The sequence below is a fragment of the Paramisgurnus dabryanus genome, chromosome 5 (genome assembly GCF_030506205.2).
Source record: "Paramisgurnus dabryanus chromosome 5, PD_genome_1.1, whole genome shotgun sequence".
NCBI lineage: Eukaryota > Metazoa > Chordata > Actinopteri > Cypriniformes > Cobitidae > Paramisgurnus > Paramisgurnus dabryanus.
The window spans coordinates 14,302,630-14,329,893 of NC_133341.1; the positions used below are offsets into that span (position 1 = coordinate 14,302,630).

Consider the following 27,264-nt stretch of genomic DNA (forward strand, 5'->3'; position numbering starts at 1 on the left):
AGCACTTACAGAGTGTGTGCTCATTTGTATCACAAAGTGTTTCCATTTCAACAAAGTCTGATCACATGCATGTTGTAACTGATCTGTTTCCAAACACCAGCTGAAACAAGTTCTTTGACGACTAAACTGAAAATAAATCAAATGTAACAGGCCTTCATATTGCTCAGGGGCCTTTGGAATCAATACAAATTATTATTGTCAAAAAGTTTTTTTTTTCAAAACAAAAAATTAGGATCATTTTGCACTGACAAATTGTGATGTTATCTGGTGAGCATCTACCGTATATTTTGTAGTTTTAGATGACTAGCTAATAATATTTAAAACAATAAAGTATATTTGCAGTAAAGATTGATAATAACAATAAACATATGCATCACATATCTCATTTGATTATTTAGTAAAAAGAAAATATGACTCTTCAATTCATTTACAAAATCATCATTATATATTGTAAATGCAACCTCAGTATTCCAATAAGTGATCAAACAAAATTGCTTAATAAACATTTTCTGATGTGTGGCTTTGGATTGACATTTAGCATAAAAAGCATAGTCTGGCTTTTTATTAGTGATTGGCTAATGACTGAAATGACAATGAGCCCTCCTGCTGATCTCATTGGCTGATTATGACATCTGAGGCGCAGTCTAGAAAAGAAGAAACAGATTATAAGGATTAGTGTGTCTGCATGCAAACAGTTTTGCTAAATAAATCTTTTAACATTAAAAATCAACTGCATGCATGTAAAAATAAAGAATATAAATATAACATTAAACCTCCTTGAACTAAATCCACCTGTTGGTTTTTGACCTCATAATTTGTATTTCTGCGACTTCACTATATAAACCAAAAGCATTTCACTTCCCCAGTTTTGTTTTTGTTTTGTGCATGCTTGCATACATGTTTGTGCATGCTTGCATACATGTTTGTGTGTGTGTGTGTGTGTGTGTGTGTGTGTGTGTGTGTGTGTGTGTGTGTGTGTGTGTGTGTTGTAGCTCACCACAGACAGGTGCCCCTTCCTGATCTTTACCACACGCAGCGCCTGACCAAGGGTGAAATGTATCACTCCCTCCTTTCCCCTCGCTATAGCAAACCTGATACTGGAAGGCGAGAAATTCAAGACTTTAAAGCTTTAAACTTGTTGGTTGTAGGAACATATATGGAAAAAATACTATAAATGAATAAATAGAGATACAATTTATTAAATAAATCAAGCAATTGTACAACTGGACACTGTATAGCGCACATAAACACACACCTGTCCTGACTGATGTTAACATGGTGCATCTTGTCTGCCATGATAGCCAGTTTGGTGACGGCCTCAATCACATGATCACATTGCAGCACCAGGTCACCCTGGATGTCGAAAGGCCAAAAGATTAAAGGTTACAACACAGACAGAAAACGACTCCGGACCAGATCCACACCGGATCTAACTACTCAATTACAGACAATAACCGTGTTTAACACCTCTCTCACCTTATGCTTACTGTCAGCTGTGGGAACGTGCAAAACAAAGAATCCATCGCTGAGGGAACTAACAGAGATGCCTGTAAAGAGAAACAATGCGGTTGTTTAAAATTTGAAGGTATTGTAAAGTAAACTTTGTAAAGTAAAAAGAGTCAAAAAGTTTAAAGGTTACAGCACAGACAGAAAACGTTCAGCTTCGCACCTAAAGAGTTAATATTAGTAGCTCTAAGATACATATTGGTGTCTCAACGGTACTGTATTGGTTCCAAATGTATATCTGTACCTAATTGTACATATAAGAACCTTTTCAAAGGGTACATACATTCACCTAAAGGATTATTAGGAACAGCTGTTCAATTTCTCATTAATGCAATTGTGTTATGATGTGGGGGATGTTTTCTTGCCACACTTTAGGCCCCTTAGTGCCAATTGGGCATCATTTAAATGCCACAGCCTATCTGAGCATTGTTTCTGACTATGTTTCTGACATATTGATAGGATAGCATCTTGCATTTGATGGAGATTTGTGGGATGCACCCGTTCCACCACATCTCAAAGATGCTCTATTGGGTTGAGATCTGGTGACTCTGGGGGCCATTTTACTACAGTGAACTCATTGTCATGTTCAAGAAACCAATTTGAAATGATTCGAGCTTTGTGACATGGTGCATTTATGGATGGGATGCCTTTATGACCACCATGTACCCATCCTCTGATGGCTATTTCCAGCAGGATAATGCACCATGTCACAAAGCTCAAATCATTTCAAATTGGTTTCTTGAACATGACAATGAGTTCACTGTAGTAAAATGGCCCCCACAGTCACCAGATCTCAACCCAATAGAGCATCTTTGAGATGTGGTGGAACAGGTGCATCCCACAAATCTCCCATCAAATGCAAGATGCTATCCTATCAATATGGGCCAACATTTCAAAAGAATGCTTTCAGCACCTTTTTGAATCAATGCCATGTAGAATTAAGGCAGTTCTGAATGCGAAAGGGGGTCAAACACAGTATTAGTATGGTGTTCCTAATAATCCTTTACGTGAGTGTATTTTGATCACTTTTTTCTAACAGTGTAGTATTAAGTTAGAGTGGGATGAGGTTGAGCTGGATTACAGTAACATTACCCAGCAATGTGCTGTAGTCGATGCGTTGTTTGATTTTTGCTTCCTGCACCAGCACAGCAGCAGAAGTGGTCAGCAGTAGCTGACGAGCACGGGCATGAAAACCATGCCGATCGTATTTGATGACAGCGATACCATACTAACAGAGAATGACAGTTCAAAGAAGATCAATGACACATCACAAAGTGACAAATGCATAAAAATCATATGACAAATGCATTAAATGTAAAAAGTAATTACAAATGACATTTATGTAAAATATAAAAAGATTACACAAAAGGCATAAACACACATTTACAGTACCTTCACTTTGTTTTCATTCCCAAGAGTCTGCCGTACTTTGAGATTGATTTCCTCAGGCTCTGTAGTAGTAATGATGTGTCAGTAGGTGTCAGTATTGCCTTGCATGTGCATTGGATGAGTTTTATCGTAAAGGAATCGTTTGTGCCGTGGGTATTACCTAGCCTTGTGGAAACGAAAAGTTTGGGAATGCTTTGAGGGTAGCAATCCTTCTGGCCCCTAAAGATTGCACTGGCAACAACCTTCTGTTCCAACTGCGGATATTGAAAGTATAGAAAAATGTTTATCTAGGCATGTGTACAGTATGTCTATGTTGCAATGTATAAATAAAGTACCTGCTTCATCCACTCAGGCTGGATTTTTCTGCAGTAGTCATTGACTAGGTTGTGTATGCACATTCTGTGAAGATGCTCAGATGCCTGTAGAGGGAGACAAAGAGGATTTTCTGTTTTTCTGGTACAGTACCATTATTCCAGCCTTATTTTAGTGTCCTGACAAATTATAAAAAAAATTGTGTTTAGCACTAATTTTTTTCCACTTATGTGCTTATATACCTCAATGAGTGAAGGTGGAGGTTTTGGCCAGCTCTTGTCAAGCACACTTTTTGGCAGATTCCGTCTCACTGTCATCAAGTAGGAGTATCGTACATGGTCCAGAAAGTACTCGTTGTCTGGGCAACGAGGCTCATTGCGCAAGATAAAGCCTTTTATTAACCTGTGAAAGGACGAAGCATTACAATGGATAAGAGAGACACGGTTATACGGAGCCCAGAAGGTTAACCGTTAGAGAAAAAAACAAGACCCCCATGATATGGTTTTGTAATTCATCCCCTTAGTTTATAAACCGCAGTCAGATTCTTAACCTTTTCAGTCAGTTTAATAAATCGTGCCCACTGATTTACCCTGCGGGGCTCCGCAGTAATTCACACAACTTTTGTTAACATACACTACATATACAAACACACTCATACTTGCGTATGGTGTCTGCTGCTTGTCTACGATGCTTGGCTTTCCTGCGACCTTTGACCCCTCTCCACCATGCCTGGATAACAATTACTGTTGAAAGAGACAAACAGATAGGTTGTTTTCATGCAGAGCATATGGACTGCTTACACATTAAAGGGGACATTTCACAAGACTTTTTTAAGATGTCAAATAAATCTTTGGTATTCCCAGAATAAGTATGTGAAGTTTTAGCTCAAAATATCATATAGATAATTTATTATAGCATGTTAAAACTGCCACCTTGTAGATGTGAGCAAAAATTTGCCGCTTTTGGGCCAAATGAGCTGATCTCTGCACTTAATGGCAGTGTCGTGGTTGACTAGTGCAGATTAAGGGGTGGTATTATCCCCTTCTGACATCACAAGGGGAGACAAATTTCAATGACCTATTTTTTCACATGCTTGCAGAGAATGGTTTACCAAAACGAAGTTACTGGGTTGATCTTTATCACATTTTCTAGGTTGATAGAAGCACTAGGGACCCAATTATAGCACTTAAACATAGAAAAAGTCAGATTTTCATGATATGTCCCCCTGTCTGTGATGTGTTTGCTCTGTTTTTGTGTCTATTCTACCTGCATGTCGAATACAATGATACTTGGCTCGCTCTCTGTAGCCCCGCCAAGACGTCTGCAGAGTAATGGCTAAAAAAATACAATTATAAACCTTTAGTTATATAAACAATAATACACCACATTCACCACATGTCAACTGTGTACAAAAAATCTAAAACATTATCACACTTATCACACAAAAATGGCAATACTGTAAACTAACATAATTATCCCCTTATTTATAATCATCTTCTTCTTCTTACCAATGGTTGGCTTCTTGGCCTCAAGTGCATCCTCAGTCACAAACAGAGTCCTTGGGAAGCGGATAAAGATCTTGGACCTAAACCGAAAGACAGACTTACAAACATCTGATAGTACTTATCTGTCTAATTTTGTACTTTATATTAAAGTTCAACACATTATATTGTCTCTACAAAAATAGTCTCACCTGCCCAGTTTGTATTCCTCAGGTTTGTAGTTGAGGTGTTTTACCAGAGTAGCAACACCTTCGGACAGTTTCCCATTCCAGTTTGGCCAAGTATCCGGACACAGAGGTTTATACCTGTGTATGCACACACATACACATAAAACATGTACATTGCAAAAACCGCTAACCATTATTGGTGAAATATCTCTGCATATGTGTGTGAGAGAGAGACCAACCTGTCTAAGAATGCCTCAAAGTTTCGTCTGTATGCAAATCCAGCTCTCCTCACTCTCAGATTCTCCATCAAACCCAAATACTTCACCTGATGCCTGACCAAAACCTCATCAAACCTACCTGTAAAAACATCAGAAAGAGGAAGAAGATGCATAAGTAACTTCATTTAAAATTTTCTTGGTAAATTGTATTTTCTACTCAATTAGTGGCAATAAACTTGAACATATGATACTGCACATATTCCTACCTGGCTGTTTAGCATCATTGGGTTTTATACAACGAACGTATGATGGTTCCTTAGACATCAGAATCTCCATCAGTTTGGCCAAACTGAGCTTAAACTGTGTGGCAGCCTGAGCAAAAGACAACCAGACTTAGTAAAAGTGGGGATAGGGTAACTGGACTTTGGGGATATAAGATAGCATAAGCTCAATATAAAAAGCATTAAGCATATGAGAAGTCCCCATAATGATAGCTAAACCAACATAAGTGTGTGTGTTCATCTAACCGTCTCTGGTCTTCTCTGGTCCATCAACTCTTCTGCATGGAAACACTGACTCACAATTTGTTTCTTTGATTGACACATCACCTGCAGTAAGATACACACGGTTTAGTAACATATAAACATTCATCACACTCACACTGTAAACACACTGTACCTCTTTTAAGTGTCTGTAAAGCAGGTCATTATTTTTGTCCAGAAAACCTGAAAATAATGAACAAGCAAAACCTGCATTGAGCACAAGACTTATGGATGGGAAACAGAAAAACTGGACAGACATTCTCTCCTTACCATGGACATTGTAGTTGACCTCTCCAGCATAGTGAGCCAGCCTAAATTCCTCCCGACCAATTGCCTTGCGAACCTTTCCATTAGCTATTTTATGACTGAAACATCAAATTGATCAAAAACATTTCAATAGCATCATTTAGAGTTATATTTAACTACATTTTAACAAACAAAAAGGTCTTACGTGACAAAATGGGCATGACCTCCCAGTGTGTCCTCTAGTTTCTCCAGAAAAGTGATGTCACTGGCGTCTCCTCGTCTTAAGCACTCCTCGTCCTGATTAAAACACATTATTGAATTGAGATCTGCCCACTTCACTGATGAACAGAAAAGCTAAAATTTCTTTATTTAAAGACCCAAACAGACCAGAATGGCAATGATGCCTTTATGTTTCTCCTCCACAAGGTCACAGATGATTTTGTTGTTGAAATATTCCACTCTCTCCCACTGGGCAGAAAAAAAAATGTGATTTTTACATAAAAGTAGCATACATGTGCAGTAAACATATTATCAAATTAATTTCAAGATTGTGTAAAGTTAAAATAACATTTTATTTAATCCCAACAAGTGAAGTTATTGTGTTTCTCTGTGAAGTCTACAAGACGTCCCATTTGTCTTTTAATGATTTATAATGGTACTAAGGAGCATCACTTTAAGCCCTTTACCTGAGAGGGCAATTTTGCATCCTGACAATACTCCACAACATGGACTTACATCATTATAGTATAGACTGTAAGAAGGAAAAAGGCTGAGAGCACCATTTGGGACACGGCATGAGTTTGTTTACAGATTTTTTTGCCCGCTCTTGCCATGTTTAGTGTTCTTCTTAATATCTGCCTGTATAATGAGTAGCTTATGCTTTCGTTATAAACAAATGATTTCAAAGTGTTGGAATTAAGGAGCTTCAGTAAACGTAAGAAATGAGTTTTACTGGTTTGAATATTATTATGACCTAATGGCTTGAGGGTTACTGAAATGTAAGTTGCTTTGGACATAAAGTACGGTATCACCTGAATGAGAAGTATCAGTTTACTCCCTACAAGAGTGTATTCATGCACACATATATGTAACAAAATACTTCCCGTTCACCCTTTCTCTCTATTTTGCAGATGTGTACACACACACGCGCGTGCGCACGTTCTGGTTTCCATGTTTTTTGGGGACATTCCATAGACGTAATGCATTTTATTCTGTACAAACTGTATATTCTATTCCCCTTACCTGCCCCATTCCCTAACCCCAACCATCACAGGAAACTGTCTGATACCTTAGATTTTCAAGAAACATCATTCTGTTTGATTTATTAGCTTGTTTCCTCATGGGGACATCAAAATGTCCCCACAAGGTCACAAAAATACTGGTATTCCTATCTTTGTGGGGACAATTGGTCCCCCCAACGTGATAATTACCCGGCCGCGCACACACACACACACACACACACACACACACATATCACACTACACAAATAATCTTTTTTATATAATTTCTTTTGCAAGAAAGAGATCAATTTCTAATTCACTTAAAATATTATGGTTGAGTTGGGATATCAAGAGACTCATCCCAGACGGCAAACGACTCCGGGCCGTATCTGCACCAGCTGCTGACTTTGGCACAGATCCGGCCCGGAGTCGTCTGCTGTCTGGGATCATTTTGGCAGCCTTAAAATCGGAAACAAAATAAAAACAAAACATAAGCTGCCTACGTGAAAACGAATACAAATGAATCTCAACGAAAGTGAAAAATTAATCAATGTGACGTGTCACATGTACAGTAACAGATATAAAAACACATTGTTTGCTTGTACACACTCACCACGATCCCTTCAGCTTCATATTCTTCCTGTTCGCTCTTCAGTGTGAGTTCAATAAACAACTGCTGAAGCTTCTCGTTGCAGTAATTAATACAGAACTGCTCAAAACTAAAAAGACATGAATAAGTTTAGCAATGCATTTTCTCTTCTTTTAATCGCATGTGTACATACTACACGTATTTTCTTTAAATATAATCCTATGTATAATTAAATAAGTGTTGTATTATTTTAGTAAATCAGACAAACCTGTTGTGTTGAAAGACCTCAAATCCATATATGTCTAGCAAACCAATAACAGAAGAACATCTGCTAGTGTAGTAGACCTCATCCTGTAGAACAAACACAGATGAAAATCATCTCCAATCTGCCCACTAGAGGGCACAGCAAAATCACAAACAGCAAACTTAGCTCCTGTTCATGCATTTATGATGATTATGATGATGTTTACAATTAGATCATTTCAATAAAGCCTTCTATCAACCAGGAACGCACCTTAAAAGCCAATGATTGATTCAACTTCTGGACAAGCCAGGTAAAGGCACGACCATATATGGCTTTGGCCAGAGAGTCACGAGCAGAGATAGCCTGCTCTAAACTCAAGGGACTGATCATCTGAAATAAACACACACACAACATTAGCTATACACATATTTGTTATAGTTTCACAAAATATTCTTTACACATTTAGGATGATTTTATGTAGAAATTAGTAAGTTATATAATTTATATATTTAATAACTTCAGCTGTGTTTTCACAGACCGGGTCACTATATAAACCACCAGTGTACCTAATGGACTGAATGCATGCACGCTGAGTAAACCATGAAATTACCCAACATAAAGTATCTTAAAAGTTGAAAGAGAGAGAAACAGACACAAAGAGATAAGATATTACCTCCTCCCCTTTGGCAACCATTTTCCTATGTGTAAGAGCTTCTGTCAGAACTGACCCATCCACACCCAACAGCTGTTGATAGAAACAAAATAAGATGCATTACTTGTGTGTATGGGTGCATGTTGGCCATCAAGCATGACCAGTGGCATAGTTTCTTTTAAGGACAGTGGGAGTGCAACATTCAAAACTAGCAACTACAACTCCCCCTCATATCCAATGATTTATATAAACAGATGTACAGATGACATTTCAACATCCCCAATGTTTCAAATCAAATCTATATCTTTGAGCATGAAAAAGCTGAATTGAGGATTTAATCTGGGTAGGCCTATACAACACAATACCCAGCTGAGATCATATTTAACCAAGTACCCATCCTGAACAACCACACAGAACATTTACCTCCCATCACAACAAACCAGAGACTTTAATGGGTGACTTTAATGAGACTGAAATCTAATTCCCATAATGTTTTTTTATAGTGACAGAGAAAAGATTTTAAAGGGATAGTTCACCCAAAAATGAAAATTCTGTCATCATTTACTCACTCTCATGTTGTTACAAACCTGTAAAAATGTCATTGTTTTAAAGAACACAAAGGAAGATATTTTGAGAAATGTTTGTAACCAAACCGTTCGTGGAACGCATTCACTTCTATAGTAGGAAAAAAGGAATACTATGGAAGTAAATGGGGTCCCCGAATGGTTTGGTTACAAACATTTCTCAAAATATCTTCCTTTGTGTTCATCAAAACAACAAAATGTTTACAGGTTTGTAACAAAATGAGAATGAGTAAATGATGACAAAATAAAATTTTTGGGTGAACTATCCCTTTAACTCACTTCTGTTACATGATTAATTGCCAATAGTTGTTGTAATATAAGGTAACACTAACTTAACTAAATAAAAAAGACAATTTTAAATTTTTACATAACTGACTTACATTACAATGAAACTATTAATTTGGACAACTTGGTATAAATTATATATAGCTTGTAGCTATGGAAACTGCAAGCACAAATTAAGCATAATAATTCACCTGGGACAGATATCTGAGTTGAGGTTCAGTGGTGACATGTGTCTCGCCCTCTTCATCCTCACCAAACTGTGTGTTACCCAAGTGTAACACACTGGCCACTATCTCCATCAGTTCCTGCAGAGAGGAGGGGCTTTGTGAGTACGTGTTTTTATACATTATAAGGTCTGTAGCTGTGAATGTCCTATGTGTGTGTGCACCTGTATCTCCTCATCATTAAAGCCAATGACAGTGAGTGCGTTGCTAACAACTTTCCAGCCATTTTTATCACTGATAGAGGACACCCGTGGACAGTTACCCTGATACAGAGAGAAAATATCTGTTAATTATATACACATGCATGCCAACATACAATATGTATACATTCATCTATCCATATGCAGCATCATCTTTACACAAATTCCTTGTAAATGCAACTTGCACGGCCAATACAGTTGTATTTTGATTTGATATAAAGCACACATGCTGATAAAAACATGTATACCTTGTAATGCACTGTAAGTCGCTTTGGATAAAAGTGATTTTAGTTGGGTTTTCACAGACAGTATACACTCACCTTTACTAGGTAATGATAATGTTGGGGGTTGGTTTTCTCCAAACCGAGTCTTCTCAAAAAAAGGTCCTCTCCACCCTCCAGCAGCTGATAGAAGATGTGAAAGTTTCTCTCCCCTGGGCTCTGATGGGCGACACGGGATTTCTCTAACAGGTAGTTGAGAATGTGACCTCCGATTGGAGCCCCCTGTACAAAGCAGAGGCAAAAACACTGCAAGTGAGACTTTTAAAATCTTTCATCACCTAGACCTTTGTGTCGTTTCCAACCAGGGCATCAAAAATGAAACCAGTGGACTTAAATGGTTGGCTCACATTTACCTTATAGTCAAACTGAATGTCCATGTATTTCCCAAATCGACTTGAATTGTCATTGCGAAGAGTTTTAGCATTCCCAAAAGCCTGTGTAAAAGAGCGAAACTGAGAATTACCATGCTGTGCTTTTGGACTTATTCTTAATAAGGAACAGCATACTGTTTCTACAACAACAGTAAACAGAAATGAATAGAGAATGGGAATGGAGAATGAGGAAACAACAGCCGAAACTTCTTTAATCAAGCGCAAAACAAACCAATAACATACCAGAATTATAGATATATATATGTACATAATTGTATACACAATTGTATCCTATGCTGCATAGTTTGTTGGTCTTTGTTAGGCGTATTCTTGAAACTGGGCTCAGAAATATTCAACAGAAGTCTCTGTTGCTGTTAATGAGAGTTTGTTTGTGTATGTGGTACCTCTAAAACAGGGTTGGATTGTAACAGTCTCTCTCTAATAGTGTTTGTGTTTTCACGGGTAGGACAGATGTGTGTGTAGTACTGAAGTATCTTTTTGGACGCCTCAGTCTTTCCAGCTCCACTCTCTCCTGAAATCAAAATACACTGATCTCTTCTCTCGGTGCGCAGTGCACGGTACGTATTATCAGCCAGGGCAAAACTGAAGTCACACAGAAAGACACAAAAACATAAATATAAATAAAGATGGGATGGTAATAGTTGAGCATAGTCTTTAGTTGCATTATAATCACAAAACATTGAATTTAAGAAAAATCTATGTTGAGTATATGTGCTAAAAGTGAGATCTTACAATACAAAAAAATCTTACATCCACAAAACAGATTCTGTAACAGAGAAACAGTGGCTTGGATTAGCATGGGTGTGGGGAAGGATTTCACAGTGTGTACTATAGGTGTGTGTGTGAGTTTGTGCGAATGTGTGTAAGTGGAAAGTTGTGTGTATGGTCCAATCTCCGGAATCTCCAGGAAAGTGAGTCATACCGGGAGAATTGGCGGAATGTTCTCAGGGATTCTCACGACTATGGCACACATAAACACACACACACACTTTACACTCACATGTGAGGTGAGATCTCATAGAAGTTGACTCCTCTGTGCCGCTCCATGTTTTGTTTGGAGTAAATCTCCAGTTCTCTGTAAGGATTCACTGACACCAGCACTGAACCAATATACGTCTTATAAAGAGAGAGAGAGAGAGAGAGAGAGAGAGAGAGAGAGAGAGAGAGAGAGAGAGAGAGAGAGAGAGAGAGAGAGAGAGAGAGAGAGAGAGAGAGGGAGGGGGGGTAAAGGGGTAAAAGAGAAAAAGAGAGTAACACCTTAGAATGACTGTGTAACACAGTAAAATGAAGGGACACTCATTTTTTAAAAAATAGGCTAATTTTCCAGCTCCCCTGGAGTTAAACATTTGATTTTTACAGTTTTGGAATCCATTCAGCTGATCTCCGGGTCTTGCTGTACCACTTTTAGCATAGCTTAGCACAAAACTTGAATCTGATTGATTAGACCATAAGCATCACACAAAAAATAACCAAAGAGTTTTGATATTTTTCCTATTTAAAACTTAACTCTTCTGTAGTTACATCGTGTTCTAAGGCCGACGGAAAAATAAAAGTTGCGATTTTCTAGGCCGATATGGCTAGGAACTATACTCTCATTCTGGCGTAATAATCAAGGACTTTGCTGCTGTAACATGGCTGCAGCAGGTGCAATAATATTACGCAGCACAAGAAAATAGTCCCCTTGGTAACTTTCAATAGCAGGGGACTATTTTCAGGCACTGCATAATATTATATCCATATCGGCCTAGAAAATCGCAACTTTTAATTTTTCGTCGTCCTTACACTGCAAAAAATGACTTTCTTACTTAGTATTTTTGTCTTGTTTTCAGAAGAAATATCTAAAAATTCTTAAATCAAGATGTATTTTCTTGATGAGCAAAATGACCTAAGAAAATAATACTAGTTTTCAGACAAAAAATAAGTGAATTTGTGCTTAAAACAAGCAAAATTACCTGCCAATGGGGTGAGAAAATTTTACTTAAATTAAGTGTTTAAGAAAAAAGAAATCTTATTTCACAATTTTTTTTCTAACTCCATTGGCAGATAATTTTGCTTGTTTTAAGGACAATTTCACTTAAATTGTATATTAATTGTCTTGTTAAAAATAGACTTATTTACTAAGGTCATTTTGCTCATCAAGAAAAAGCATCTTAATTTAAGAATTTTTAGATATTTCTATAAGACAGAAATACTAAGTAAGAAAGTCCTTTTTTGCAGTGTAGTACACGATGAAACTACAGAAGAGTCAAGTTTTAAATAGGAAAAATATTGAAACTCTTTGGTTATTTTTGAGCGCGATGCTAATGGTCTAATCAGATTCAATGGATTATGCTAAGCTATGCTAAAAGTGGAACCGCCAGACCCGGAGATCGGCTGAATTGATTACAAAACAGTAAAAATCACATGTTTAACTCTAGGGGAGCTGAAATAGTAGCCTATATTCAAATAAAAGTGGAGTGTCCCTTTAAGTAAGTTATGTTTGCATTAAAGATTGAACAATCAGTCATGCCCTGTATAATCGGATTGACACAGTGAACAAGCTCCCATTTTGAAGTGTTTCTCTGAGATAAATGTATAATTTATACTGTATGTAATTTTGTGTCTTTATATTTCCAATAGGAGAAACATCCCAAAAAAGGTGATACTTAAATGAAACATAACTGAGAACTTAATAAAGTCCTTTGATACACTGAACTCTGAGCAATAATAATTCTCTGGTACAAACAGTGCATGTTTCTTACATATATGAGGCCCTCTCTGTACCGCCGGCGCAGGTTTTCAATAAATGCGGCTTCACTGTTATGGTTCTCCAAGAGCAGAAAGTCTTGGACACCGACCCGATCTCTTGCTGAGAGTGAGCTCTCCATCACTAACCTCACCCCACCCTCTACACCAACCTCCTGGACATAGAGAAAGAGGGACAAAGAGTAAACAAAACACTCATCCAAAAACACATATAGAGCTAAACCACATTGAAGGAACTGAGTGTGTATGTGTGTGCGGCCGGGTAATTATCACGTTGGGGGGACCAATTGTCCCCACAAAGATAGGAATACCAGTATTTTTGTGACCTTGTGATTTTGTGACGCACGTTCTGGTTTCCATGTTTTTTGGGGACATTCCATAGACGTAATGCATTTTATTCTGTACAAACTGTATATTCTATTCCCCTTACCTGCCCCATTCCCTAACCCCAACCATCACAGGAAACTGTCTGATACCTTAGATTTTCAAGAAACATCATTCTGTTTGATTTATTAGCTTGTTTCCTCATGGGGACATCAAAATGTCCCCATGAGGTCACAAAAACACTGGTATTCCTATCTTTGTGGGGACAATTGGTCCCCCCAACGTGATAATTACCCGGCCGTGCGTGCGTGCGTGCGTTGGTGTGTGTGTGTGTGTGTGTGTGTGTGTGTGTGTGTGCGTGCGTGCGCGTGCGTGCGTGCGTGCGTGCGTGCGTGCGTGCGTGCGTGCGTGCGTGCGTGCGTGCGTGCGTGTGTGTGTGTGTGTGTGTGTGCGTGTGTATGCGTGTGTGTGTATATGTAGACTTCCAAACAGGCCCACACATAATCTACACTCTTACATAACTCTGGAGAAATTTTGGCAGATTTCCACAGTATTGGAATGTCTATCATTCACAGTGTTCAACATGTGCCCCGCCCCTTGCATGTTTGTTTAATAAATCATCTGGGTAACCGGATAACGGTTTCTTTTAAAGCTCCATTTAATAGCAAGTCATCAAGGTTTTGATTTAGCATTTAAATCCATTTTGCTATATTATATAGATTATGTCCTTACTTCATTGCAAAAGAGGCAAAAAGTCAACATTTGGGCCTGCTTACAAGTAAACAAAATATAAACAGAGACATAACACACATGCCAATCTACTAAGAAAGGATGCTATGGAATAACTTGTTGGGATAGGTTTCCTGACAAACACAAACACACACACACACACACACACACGCGCGCGCGCGCGCTGGTGTCTGTTTTTCAGGGTGAGTGTTGATATGGCCAGCAACTGATCTGTGCTTGTGAATCCAGTGGAAAATCCTACAAGAAGTGTTTGAGGAAGTGGGTTTTTGGTGTGGGTCCAGCAGGGAAAGAGAGTCTATGTGGGGTTGAGAAGGAAAGGCAGGAAGGTCACCCATGGAAGCTCATGCTAGAACAATAATCTGCTTGGAGGTAAAAAGTTTGTGTGAGATGTTCACTTTCCTTGGCTCTGCTCCACTGTTGTTTCAAAAATTATTTTCCAATGAATTAGCGATAACAGATCCTTAAATAACAAGATTTTAATGACTCGCTGGTCTTACCACACACCTGCATTTAAATCGTTTGCCATTCTTAATCTATTGTTCTCTAAACATGTGTATGTTTTGTTTTTTAATGTGTAGGCTACTACACACAAGGATGCACAAACAAGCTCCAGTAATAGATACAAAAATCCGTTCCCAAAATAAATTCTGCTTTCATTGTGCCGTCTGCACTCAAGAATTCCAAAAACCATTAACAAAGTTTACAACACTAGCATATTTTCCACATCCAGATCCTATTGGAACAGTTATTTGTTATACTGTATCTATGACCTCACTCACTGCACTGCATCTTTAGGTTACTAGACATATGATGGCCTTGGTGTTGGACTTGTAATTATTAACACTACTTTTCATGTGAATTTGAAAGATTTATAAGCTCGACTAAAGCCAAAAGTAAAGTCATCTTTTTTAAAGGGGTCATATTTTAAAAAAAATTTAAGATGTAAAAAAAATCTTTGGTATCCCCAGAATGGGTATGCGAAGTTTTACCTCAAAATACCCCACAGATCATTTATTATAAGATCTTAAAATTGCAACTTTGTAGGTGTGAGCAAAAATGTGCCGTTCTTGGGTGTGTCCTTTAAAATGCAAATGAGCTGATGAAATGCAAACACTGATCACAATGATGGTGGTTTGTTGAAATTGAAACTCAATTGCGCTGTCAATCACCCCCCCCCCTCTCTCTCTCTCTCTCTCTCTCTCTCTCTCTCTCTCTCTCTCTCTCTCTCTCTCTCTCTCTCTCTCTCTCTCTCTCTCTCTCTCTCTCTCTCTCTCTCTCTCTCTCTCTCTCTCTCTCTCTCTCTCTCTCTCTCTCTCTCTCTCTACTAAATGGCAGTGCTGTGGTTGGATAATGCAGATTAAGGGGCGGTATTATTATAATTGGCCTTGCTACCTACGTCACAAAACAAGCGAAATCTGAAAGACCTATTTTTTCACATGCTTGCAGAGAATGGTTTATCAATACTTAGTAACTGAGTTGATCTTTTTTCACATTTTCTAGGTTGAAGAAGCCCTGGGGACCCAACTACAGAACTTAAACATGGAAAAAGTCAGTCAGATTTTTACACTATGACGCCTTTAAATTGAAACATTGATACAGTAATAACAGTCTAGTCGCCAACTCTGGTAAAGTTTAGTGCTACCACTGTCTCAACGAAAATCTGTACAGAACCTCAAAAACACATCTATAAAATAATCATAGACATTAACACTCAGGTGAACCACACAAGCAAAAGCTTCTAATAAACTTTGGAAAAAATACTTAATATTTACTTTTGATATTTGTTTTGTTGTACACCAATGATAATTTGAACTGTTATATGTTTTTCAGTTGTTATTGATTTTAAATAGCAAAAGTAAAAAAAATTCTGATCAGTAATGAGGATGGTGGGGGGAGATCATTGCATGATGTAAGCCAGAAAACTGCTGTGTTCAAATAAACAAAATCAATAAACACAATTCAATAGATCCAATGGAAAATTAAAAAAGAAAAGCATGTTGCTTTCTTGACTACAAAATAAAAATTCAAGGTGAGAGAGCTGAACATAATGATGTAGTGGAAGATTTTTCTTGAAGGAAAGCAAAAAAAGATTTATGCTTAAGGTAGCAACACATAATCTTCTAGTTAATAATCTTTATTAAGGCATAAAATGTACGTTGTTTGCATTTACATACGCAAAAACCACTGCGCAGTGCCATATGCGGAAGTTTGTGCGGTGCAGAAGTAGTAAAATCCAGCATACTGGGCTATGGTGGCTTCTATCAAGCCACACTGTTGGGCTTACATTACTATGTAGTGGTTATTAAACTATATTTTAATACGTCATCATCCATGAACATGATTTGTATGGATTGATTCTGATTGGCATGCCTTGTAAATGAGCATTTTTAATTAGACTCTTAATGGATTCTGCCAAACAAGGCTGGGGTATAGCGGATTTGAAGGGAAAATACTTGACGGATGTATTAAGGGACGAGAGACATTCGGTTAATATTATTATCTTATTTTTGACTGAGATGGAGTTTAGTGACACTACTGTATGCTCAAGGATATCAGGTTTTGTTTGACATCAACTGCTTCAAAACCTTTTAATATGTTTTCTAGATTCATTGTCTGAATCACAGAACCTTTAACAAATCCAGCAACTCATTGTAGCAGCCAGGTAGCTACAACTTTGTTTCCTGGCAGAACTGCAGGCTTTGACAGTAGCTAGCCAACTCACAACCAAAACAGATCTTCCACAGTTAGGAAAATGACCATGGATAAAAAAAAATACAGGAACAGTTAGGGTTCAGAAAAATGTGATATCCAGATATCTTTCTAAATTTTTGTGATGTCTATATATACAGTTTTTGAAGCATATTGACACCCTTGGCAAATATGAGCAAAGAAAGCTGTTAAAATAAATCTACCCATTTTTTTCTTTTTAAGCTTTACTTTAAAAAATTTTGAAAAGTGCAATGTATTATTGAAGAAAGCAATTGAAATGGGGGTAGCATTATTTTTTCTCTAATACACACTTGACACAATTATTGGCCCCCCTAGACAATTTTATGAGTTAAATAAATCTGAAGTATATTGACATTAAAATTTTCTTAGCATACCAGGTGACTAGAAACATGATGTTGTCCAGTCATGGCAGGAGAAGACAATATTAAGTAAGACAAAGCTCAAATCCCTTTAATCATTTACAACAATGGGTAAGAGCAAAGTTCTGATGTCTAGCAAAAGATCTCCTCCCCTCCTCAAAACGATCTCTCTTTACTTCAGGGCATATAGTATGGCAGGTGGGCAGTGTCCAAAAATAGATTGGCGTGATTAGCAATTAGCAACAAGACCCAACATCAAACGATCAAATCAGTTCTCAATGGACGAATTTAAGTCCAGCCCTGCCTAATTTCATTTCAGAAGCCGGCTTCACTCAGATATATGTCAACACAGAAAAAAAATCGCTTCTTCCGTTTCATGGCATAAGGTACTATAAATTAGTGGGCTTAAAAATGTAAGATATAGGCATTCTGTCATGTACGCCAGTGGTTTTCAAACTGGGAGCCGGGGCCCCCAGGGGGGCAGCGAGATGGTGCCAGGGGGGCCCCAGTTTTATGACATTTTATGAAATACATTAATTTATTATGAATTCTGTGTAATTAAACCTAAAAAAAAATAAGGCTACTAACCAAAACCACTACTTTTTGTATAATTTAATGTTTTTTATTAAAATGTTGAGTTTTAGAACAGTTTTTTGTCACAAATTTTCTTTGGGGGGGCCGCGAAGGAATGCACCGCACACAAGGGGGTTACACGCCGAAAAAGTTTGGGAACCACTGATGTACGCCAAAAGCCTGCAGTTTTATGACATCATCCTACGCTTCAGTTTCTCATTAAATTTCCTCCAATCAAATGCTCTCTAGAATCTGAAGCATCCCACCTCCTACATTATAAAAGTTGTTGAATTATGAGCTGAAATAAGCCACTTGTTCATACATTTTGTAGTTCTTGTATGGTGAATGGCACAGAGTGCACTACTGTATACAGCAGAAAATTAAGACAGGGTAAAAATGCTGTCCATGGGGGAATGAAGTGTGATATTTCAGGCGAGCTGCTACATCACACACACACACACACACACACACACACACACACACAAACATACACACAGTGTCCTCCGGTCCAAAGACATGATAGCACAGAGCGGATCATATGCAGGAATCTGTGATGAAAACGTATATAGTTTAGCGTCTATGTTGTATTTTAAACATGGCAAATGGTTAGACACCCTTAACATTATAAACACCACTTACAAGAAGAGTCATTCCTATAGCTTGTAATCCACTGTAGGTGACTTTGATAAGCATCTGCCAAATGCTTAAAAGTAAAGTTACTTGTTACACATTAAGGACAAACCATAATGGCACACAAAGTAAAACTGATGTGCTCTGTATTGCATTTTGGAAGAAGGGGCCTATAGAGACAGAATGTGGGTACTATAGTCCCTAAGGGAGATGTAACACAGCTTTCCTGTATAAATTGGCACTGGGCCGTTTCTCTGGGCTTTTGAGTTTATAAGTCCACAACTCTTCCATATAAGGGCCGCTTCTCTCCTCTAAAGCCCATATGAGTACACTCCGAGTAGGACACTAAAGTTGGTCTTCAACGGAAAGAGACATTGTGCAGTCTGTCATCATAGCTATCCATGATGCATACATGAGTAGCAAACCATAACAGTACTCAGACTAAACAAAATGCAAAAACAATCACTGTACTCACACACACAATGAGATAAATACGCATATACGTATAAACACACACTGTACAGGTATGAAGCAAATTGGACTTGCTTCCAAAAACGTTACTGTGCGAAGGCAAGCAAAAGACGTATACGCTCACGAACACACCCACATAGACAGATGTTGGTTAAAACAAGAAGGCTTACCCTGCGGCGATATCTCATCCTTCCTTCTCTCTTTTTCTCAGTCTTTCTCTTTAAGGGAATCCCTCGTTCCTTACTAATAATCTTCAGGGTGTGTCTGACAAATCAGTGAGTGCATGTCGGTATGTGCTTTTTATTACATGCAGGTTTCCTCTCTCCGGTCAGCAAGCAACGCACACACATCAAATACCGTCATACACTTCCATATTTATACAAACTCTCTTCACATCCACTAAACTTGCCCAGTGACCCAGCTCTACTCTCTAACACAAACGTACAAGTTCTCTTCTTTCTAAGAGGGGAAAACTTTGATGACAAATCTCCCACACCCAAAGCCCCACCCACAAATCATCGGTCAAAAGACCGCTTAAAAAAACAACACAAATAAACCCTTCACTCTCTCTCTCTCTCCTGCTATTAAGCTCTTTTGTTTTGTTCTGTAAGTCAACATCTGTCTGACATCTTTCTCTTTTTTTAATCTGATCTCTTAGTTTCTTTTTCCACTCTCCCTCTTGTTCTCTTTCTCTCCCTGTGCAAATAGAAAAAAGACAGGGTTGAGTCACTCTAAAAAGTAGATGGAAAGAGAAAAACATTTTCATGTTTTTGCCTTCTGCAGAGTGTAAATCCTTTAAGTCAGAGACAAATAAACGGTGTGAAAATCAAGGTGCTAATTGCTAGATGAGAACATTTCTTTAGGCTATTAAAATAGCAAAACTTGTCAAATGATTCAACCTCATATTTTCGCTCTTTCTCTCCCTCTTCAGCCCCTCCCTCTTTTGCTTTACCCACTCAGGCACATTGGGAGTGAAAGATCATTGAACAGCTGTCAGATGCATAAATGTCACACGTCTGCACAATTCTAACTATTTCTCTCTCTCTCTGTTTCTTTGCCTGTTTTAAATTAAAGTGATAGTTCACTCCAAAATGAAAATTCTGTAACTATTTACTCCCCCATCATGTTATCATGAGTTTCTCTAGTCTGTTGTAAAGACGATATTTTAATAAATTATGGTAACCACACAGCTGATGGTACCCATTGATTTCCATAGTAAGATAAACAAATACTATGGGTGCCATCAACTGTGTGGTTACCATTAAGTATCAAAATGTGTTTAGAACAACATCATTTTGTAAGTAAATCATGACAGTATTTTCTTTTCTAAGTAAACTATCCTTTAAAAACAGTTGAAGAAATACTGCAAGCAGCACTACTGTAACAATCAGATGCCTTTCAACTCTATCTGCCAAGCAGCATTCCAGTATGGCTGATTTTTAGTGTTACAGCACCTGAGAAATGTAACGGCATCATTCCAATTATCTACTGTAGGCTGTAAATATGTCATATGTGAGTATTGCGTAATGAAAATAGAGCACAGTTATGATTTCATCAAGAGAGTGGAACAAGTTGGAGTTCTCTCTAACTCCAGGATTGCTCAGAGGGTTTTTTTTCACCAGTGAGCTGGGAATGGGAAATGCAAAACCCGGAGTGGAGCTGGACCTGATTAAATACTGAATTCATTCGTTTGTTGTTTGGTTTGGCTGGAGTCTCTATTAACTTCTTGTCAGCTTTGTGGCATGCCATGCTAAAATTCAGTACAACAGCACAGGTCATGTGAGACTGCTTACATATCTGAGTAAAACTATAAAAAAAAAGGTATTTTACCCAAGATAGCTCACTGCTAGTGCTTAAATGGGGGGAGATCACAACGGTCAATATGACCACTCTAGCAAATGAAGTCCCGCCTTCCAGTAAAAAGAGCCAATCGTTGTTAAACATTAACTCATTCCCCGTCGGCTATTTTTGACCCATAATGGGTAAATATTGGACAGAACACATGCTGGGTTAAAAATGACCCAATTTTGGGTTGTTGTTATGTAACCATGGGGTGTTATAACCCAACAGTTGGTTTAAAACAACCCAGCATTGGGTCAATTTTGACCCTGCATGTGTTCTGTCCAATATTAACCCATTATAGGTAAAAATAACCCAGCCAGTGTATAAATATATAAAATTACAAATATATCAAATGAAAGAACAGACTCTCTGCTTTAAAAAGAAACAAACAAACAACAAAACGGAGGAAAAAACATTTTATCCTATCTTCATTTGTTCTCTTTTTATAACCTCTTAAAGGGAAGTTCACCCAAAAATGAAAAAAAAATGTAATTAATTACTCACCCTCATGTTGTTACAAACTCGTAAAACGGAACAGTTTAAGATGTTTTAGATTTAGTCCAAAAGCTTTCTGACCCTCCATTGAAAATCTATGTATGGTATACTGTCCATGTCCAGAAAGGTAATAAAAACAACATCAAAGTAGTCCATGTGACATCAGTGGGTCAGTTTGAATTTGTTGAAGCATCGAAAATACATTTTGGTCTAAAAATAACACAAATTACTACTTTATTCAACATTGTCTTCTTTTCCAGGTCTGTTGTGAACTGCGTGCACGACACTGCAGTGATGCTGCTGATGTACGACGTTGCTGACGTGTTATCTGGTGCACCCCAGCTTTTTTTTTGCACTTCAATTTCGTTTACAGTCTGAGGGAGATGCACCCTGTAAGTTTAAAAAAAAAAATCTTCGCAAACATGTCTGAGGATACCACTTCAGCAGCGTCACTGCAGTTTCGTGCACACAGTTTACAACAGACACGAATGAGAAGACAATGCTGAATAAAGTCGTAATTTTTTTAATTTTTGGACCAAAATGTATTTTCGATGCTTCAACAAATTCTAACTGACCCACTGATGTCACATGGACTACTTTGATGGTGCTTTAATTACCTTTCTGGACATGGACAGTATACCGTACATAGATTTTCAATAGAGGGTCAGAGACTCTTGGACTAAATATAAAACTTATTAAACTGTGTTTCCAAAGATGAACGGAGGTTTTACGTGTTTGGAATGACATGAGGGTGAGTCATTAATGACATTATTTTCACTTTTGGGTGAACTATCCCTTTAAATATGAGTAGGCTTCTTCAAAAATACCAAATTTTGAGCAAAAAGCTGAAGTAATTGCATTTTTGTAAAGGAATTTTTTTTAGAGGTCAGATTCAGAACGATTATCAAAACATACATGGAGTATAAAATGTTGAAAAAAGTAGTGACGCAACTTCCTTCAAAAAAAGCAAAATAAGCAAGAGCAAGGTAGAACTCCCATCTTATCTGGGCTGCATGCTAGCTGGCTGCAGCTAAGCGGTGCAATTGGAAACAGTTGGCGTGCTAGTGTAGAGGAGGCATGGCGTGTAATACCATCATTAATCATATTTATAGAGCTCATGCAGGGGGAAGACAGAAGGATGAGAGTTTAATCAATCCAGCATGCCACCCATCATAAGAATAAGGAGAGGTTTGCCATAATTTCTTAGTTAAATTTAAATAAACTCAAAACTACACACATCTACTGTACCTATGAGGTGCATGTACATTGTAAACCGAAAAGCTGAATGAATTATTCACAACATCAGACATAGCAAACACAGGGCAGTGATGGATGTGGTAACCATAGAAGTAGACAACAAACACACAAAAAACACATCTAGTACATAATTAATCCAGTGATAAACGCATGATAAGGACACAAACAAACGTCATGCCAACCCCCTCCAGGCCCATACGCTCTACTTTTCATAGTCAAGTGTTAATAAACAGTTTGTGTGTACTGCTGTCTCATTTGAGTTTCCATTTCCAAATGAACAATCGAGTCTTTCAGTAACAACCAAACATACACAAAAGAATCAGTACACACACACGGGTGCACACAAACATCCTGTACTCTATTCATTCTTCACTGATTCCCCCAAAAAAACAGACGCTCACTCGCTCTTTGTACTGTGTTCATACCAACATACAGTACTGACACTTAAATGCACCCAGACACACGATGCATGCAAAGACACACAAACACTCAAGTGTTTTGTTAATTCTAAAGCAATCACAAAAAGTTGAATCATACATTTCAAAGCTGATGTAACTGAAAGCATCTTTGAGCAGAAATTACATCTTTATATGTTTGATATGTCCTCAGATTTAAAAGAACAGAACTCCCTTTATTTTAGCAAAGCACGTGACCACCCAGATGCTGTAGAGACAAGTACAACCCTGTGTATTTGAGTAGATTATTAACTTTATGTGTTCATGACAGGTTATTTTGAAGTAAAACTTTTAAAGCAAAGTGTAAAATTGTCTTTATGAATAGTTACATTTTTCTTAAAGCGATCTTTAATAATACCATAATAATAAACAAGCACTGGACTATTGCTCTAAAGTTCCTTGCTTTGAGGGTTTTATAAAGTCACTATGCACTCTGTCCCTAAGTGTGACTGCTTAAGGAATAAGACCTCTGAATAGGCTCAATGGGACTAAACGCAATAGGAAAATATTCTGTTGCAAGTCTTGCAAAAATGCTACATTCCTTAACACAACACATGCACTTGTTGATGGCTCAACATGTTTTGCCTAAAATAAAACTGATTTATAATAATACTTCCCATGTAATTCCTGGGATACAACAGCTATTTTCGTTGGACAATGAAACTTTCGGTTGCTGTGTCCAATAGAGGCACTGAGACACTTTTTCTCCATTTTGATGCAGGTTCAAAGTTACAAAGCAGACAATAGTGAACATTATTGAAGCATATTCTTTTGGTCATCCTTGTGTGACTGAGGTAGATAAATGTTTGATGTAGTTACTGTCAGGATTGATCGTGTTCTGCCGAGGTCAAAAAATTGTTGTTTACAGGAAACATGGGGAGATTTACAAAAGAGAGAGTCATGAATACATCTCTATGTATCAGTGGGCTGTTTTTTATTAAAAATAAACCCAAAGGACACTGTAAGTCGCTAGGCATGCCACGCATTTGCACTTATGACTAAAAATAAGTACCAAACGACACAAATCTACTTAACAAATTAGTGAGTTTTTATTTGTATGTGTCTTCTTTAACTTTTAAAATCCTGCATCAAAACAGACAAAAATGAAACACCTCTAGTGGACATTCCACTGGGATAGATACAGAGATACTCTACCTGGAGCACAAATTTTAAATTATGCAGAAATGAGGTACGTGTGACAAGTGAGCCTATGTTGATACTTTCATTGGCATAAGGGATAGGAAATATTGTCATAATAGCTTAGCCTGACAATTGTATTATAGTGCCTATGAAGAATTCATCTAGTTCAACTGAGTACAATTACTGATACACGTCATATTCCGGACAGAAGAATAACCAACATAGCAAACTTTCATAATTTCCTTTCGTATTGGCCCGAAAAGGGCTTTTGCCAAACAATTACATGTGGGGTGTTTTAAGTTAAATAGCACCTATTTCATTGCTAAAAAAAACTTTATTTTGTGTGTTAGGTATAATATAATGTCTTTGCATGGTTTATGGTAAAAAAACCACATTATTTTCCACATTTTTGTAGCTCCAGATTTCACTCTCTTCCTGAAACACACAGATTTGAAAAGCTTTGTGTCCATGATTGGCCAGCTAATCTGTACGTTGTGATTGGCCTGAATTCCTCTGACATCAGCAGGAAATGTGATGCTCCTAACCATGTTTGAAAGATTCAGTTGCTAATAGGAGTTAACGTACAGGCTGTAAGTCCGAATCGAGAGGAATTATGAAACTTTCAGTCTTGCCTACATTACCAATCTCAGGAAGTAAACTGTTGCCTACAATTCGTGTTTTTGTCATTGTCTAAGAAAAGAGATTTACGTTGGAGACAATAACGCGCATCAACGTTTACCTTGGGGTTATGTACTTTGCATATTGTTAACATGTACTAATACACACTAACCACACCAAAGGAAATTAAAAAACGTGAATCGGGCAATAGGTGCTCTTTAATGCCTTTATCCCTTTGAGTCGGTCTTGCTCAAATACATAATTTGAAGTGCTTAATGGGTGTTTTTTTTTACCAATTTAAGCCACTAATAACTACAGATTATACATAATAAAAAAATGTAGGGTTTGCGAGGACTACATTTGCTCAGGCAGAAAAGCTGAAATAAATTTGGGTTGCACTGACAGCCCCACCCCTTTCTACAGACTGCTGTCTGCTTTTTCTCAACATACTTGCTCAACAAACTATGCGATTTCTTGCAACACAACAAAATTCAACACAGTTGAAATTAGTCCCAGTGCAATTTTGGCCCAATGTGATATAATGGCAAGATGTAAAAGTTTATCCAAAGATGCTTTCAGTTGTTACCAAAATAAAAGTCATACAATGACTAACAAACTGTCACACATAGTGCCGTACCTACCGTCTCCATTGTCACAAACGTCAAGGCTATCTGAATATTGTTGGGAATAATCAAAGCTGATGATTAATGAAAAATTATTAGATCAGCTCCTCTTAAACATAAGAGGAGGAGAAAGAAACAAAGTCAAGGGCATACACTCTCAGAGATAAAGGAGCTGTCACTGAGGCAATACACTTTCAAAAAGTACATAAAAAGTGCATAATAGTACATCAATGGAATATATTTGTATGTTCACATAGCTCTACCTAAGGACCTTTATAAAGGGTCCTGTCCCAGTGACAGGCTTTTTACCTTTATTTCTGAGAGTGTACAGTATGTGTAATATAATCACTGAAACCTAAGATTTGGCAACAAATTCATAAAAATACAAATGAGTTTAAACTTCAAAAGACATCTCAATTAAACACACTCTGATCTTACAAATCAATTACATACAAATGTCTATTTCTCTCTAGTCATAATAAAGTCGATCAAAACAGAAGAAGCGGGCTATTACAAATTATACAAAACATACTTATGTTTGGCACTTCTTATAGACAGGAGTTTGGAGCGATGCAAAATAAAATGTAAAATAAATAATGTGTAGGCCTATATGTGTGCATTTTGAATGTATATGTGTATATCTATTTATGCTATAGGTGTTTGTATTAACAAACGCTTTAATGTCTTTTAATTTATTAGCATATCGCAATATTAAACATAACTCTCTGTTTATTTAAACAAATATGACTTTTTCTTATTTCATGTTGTTAGTTTTAATTTTGACTTTGAGACATGACCACAGGTTGTGTAACTGAAACCATTAAAATCCTGAGGTGTGTAGCCTAATTCACACCTTAAATTGCTGTAAAACCAATTACTGCCACACACGCGACTCGTGTTTCTTGAAACATAACCTTACTAGTACTCTAATGAAATAGGATTAACAGGTGCAGTAACTCTCCATTGTTAACCACTTTAACCACAACACTTTCAAAAATAAGAAAATGCCTAATGGACCGCGACGAGAGCGAAAAACGATGAGGGTGTTAAATTGCCACCCTTCAAATACCACAAATAACGGTAAAGAAAATAACATTTACGTAAATTAAATGAAAGATTACTATGAGTTGCAAAAAACAAGATCTTTTTCTTACCTACAGTATGTGTAAATTTCCCGATCAAGTTTAAAAAATGATGGAGTCAAAGCATGGAGTTGAGTCCACTTAAGGTCACGGTCACTACGCGCTTCACTTCCTCTGTGACTCTGTGTGTTACCGTCCGCTTCGCTTCAGTGATGCTTCACGGGCAGCATCACATAGCATCATCCCGTGGACAGGTGTATAGAGCTCAGCCGACCTGTACCAAACATTTAAAGTAGTCTTTAAACATATCTGAATAATAATAACATATAAGACGAAGATTAATAAATGACTTATGACTAATGAACAAAATAACCGCAATTGGGAGATAATGCGACTGCACAGCTTACCTTAACTTAAGTTAGGCAGCTGGAAGTCGTTAAGTTACGATCCTGCATATAACTTGCTAAAACAATGGTAAAATGCCTAAGGTCCCGCTCACACCCCAGCAAAAATAATTGTTTTCTCAGATGGTTTCCTCTTTTCGGTCCAGCCCTTGTGGCGCCTCAGGATTGGAATTTAAGAATGAAATAATCGAAGTAAAAACATCTCTGTTGAAG

At 37.6% G+C, this 27,264-nt stretch overlaps 1 protein-coding gene across 2 annotated transcripts; it reads right to left on the bottom strand.

The window, feature by feature from the left end:
- Window positions 1–234: 234 nt before the first annotated feature.
- myo1ca (myosin Ic, paralog a) lies at window positions 235–27,264 on the bottom strand. Of its 2 annotated transcripts, XM_065266736.2 has the most exons (33): window positions 27,055–27,264; window positions 26,720–26,921; window positions 13,295–13,453; window positions 11,554–11,669; window positions 10,937–11,135; window positions 10,515–10,595; window positions 10,201–10,383; window positions 9,845–9,943; window positions 9,648–9,761; window positions 8,609–8,680; window positions 8,206–8,325; window positions 7,960–8,042; window positions 7,716–7,821; window positions 6,270–6,350; window positions 6,088–6,179; window positions 5,907–6,001; window positions 5,773–5,819; window positions 5,622–5,702; window positions 5,361–5,466; window positions 5,116–5,233; window positions 4,901–5,014; window positions 4,716–4,792; window positions 4,474–4,542; window positions 3,866–3,950; window positions 3,450–3,609; window positions 3,231–3,314; window positions 3,056–3,149; window positions 2,899–2,957; window positions 2,599–2,734; window positions 1,477–1,547; window positions 1,256–1,353; window positions 998–1,097; window positions 235–644 (listed from the first exon to the last, which is right to left on the bottom strand). In XM_065266736.2, the coding sequence occupies exons 3-33, from the start codon at window positions 13,418–13,420 to the stop codon at window positions 624–626; spliced, it is 3,087 nt and encodes a 1,028-aa protein (XP_065122808.1). In that variant the 5' UTR covers window positions 13,421–13,453; window positions 26,720–26,921; window positions 27,055–27,264; the 3' UTR covers window positions 235–623. The 2 variants fall into 2 exon arrangements, with proteins under 2 accessions (XP_065122808.1, XP_065122807.1); XM_065266735.2 differs by lacking the exons at window positions 26,720–26,921; window positions 27,055–27,264 and adding an exon at window positions 19,306–19,609.

Coding starts and splice junctions, on each gene's coding strand:
- myo1ca (XM_065266735.2), bottom strand. Junction 4,793..4,900: donor GAGGAATACAAACTGGGCAG/GTGAGACTATTT, acceptor CTTTCGGTTTAG/GTCCAAGATCTTTATCCGCT. Junction 645..997: donor GGAAGGGGCACCTGTCTGTG/GTGAGCTACAAC, acceptor CTTCTTTTCTAG/ACTGCGCCTCAGATGTCATA.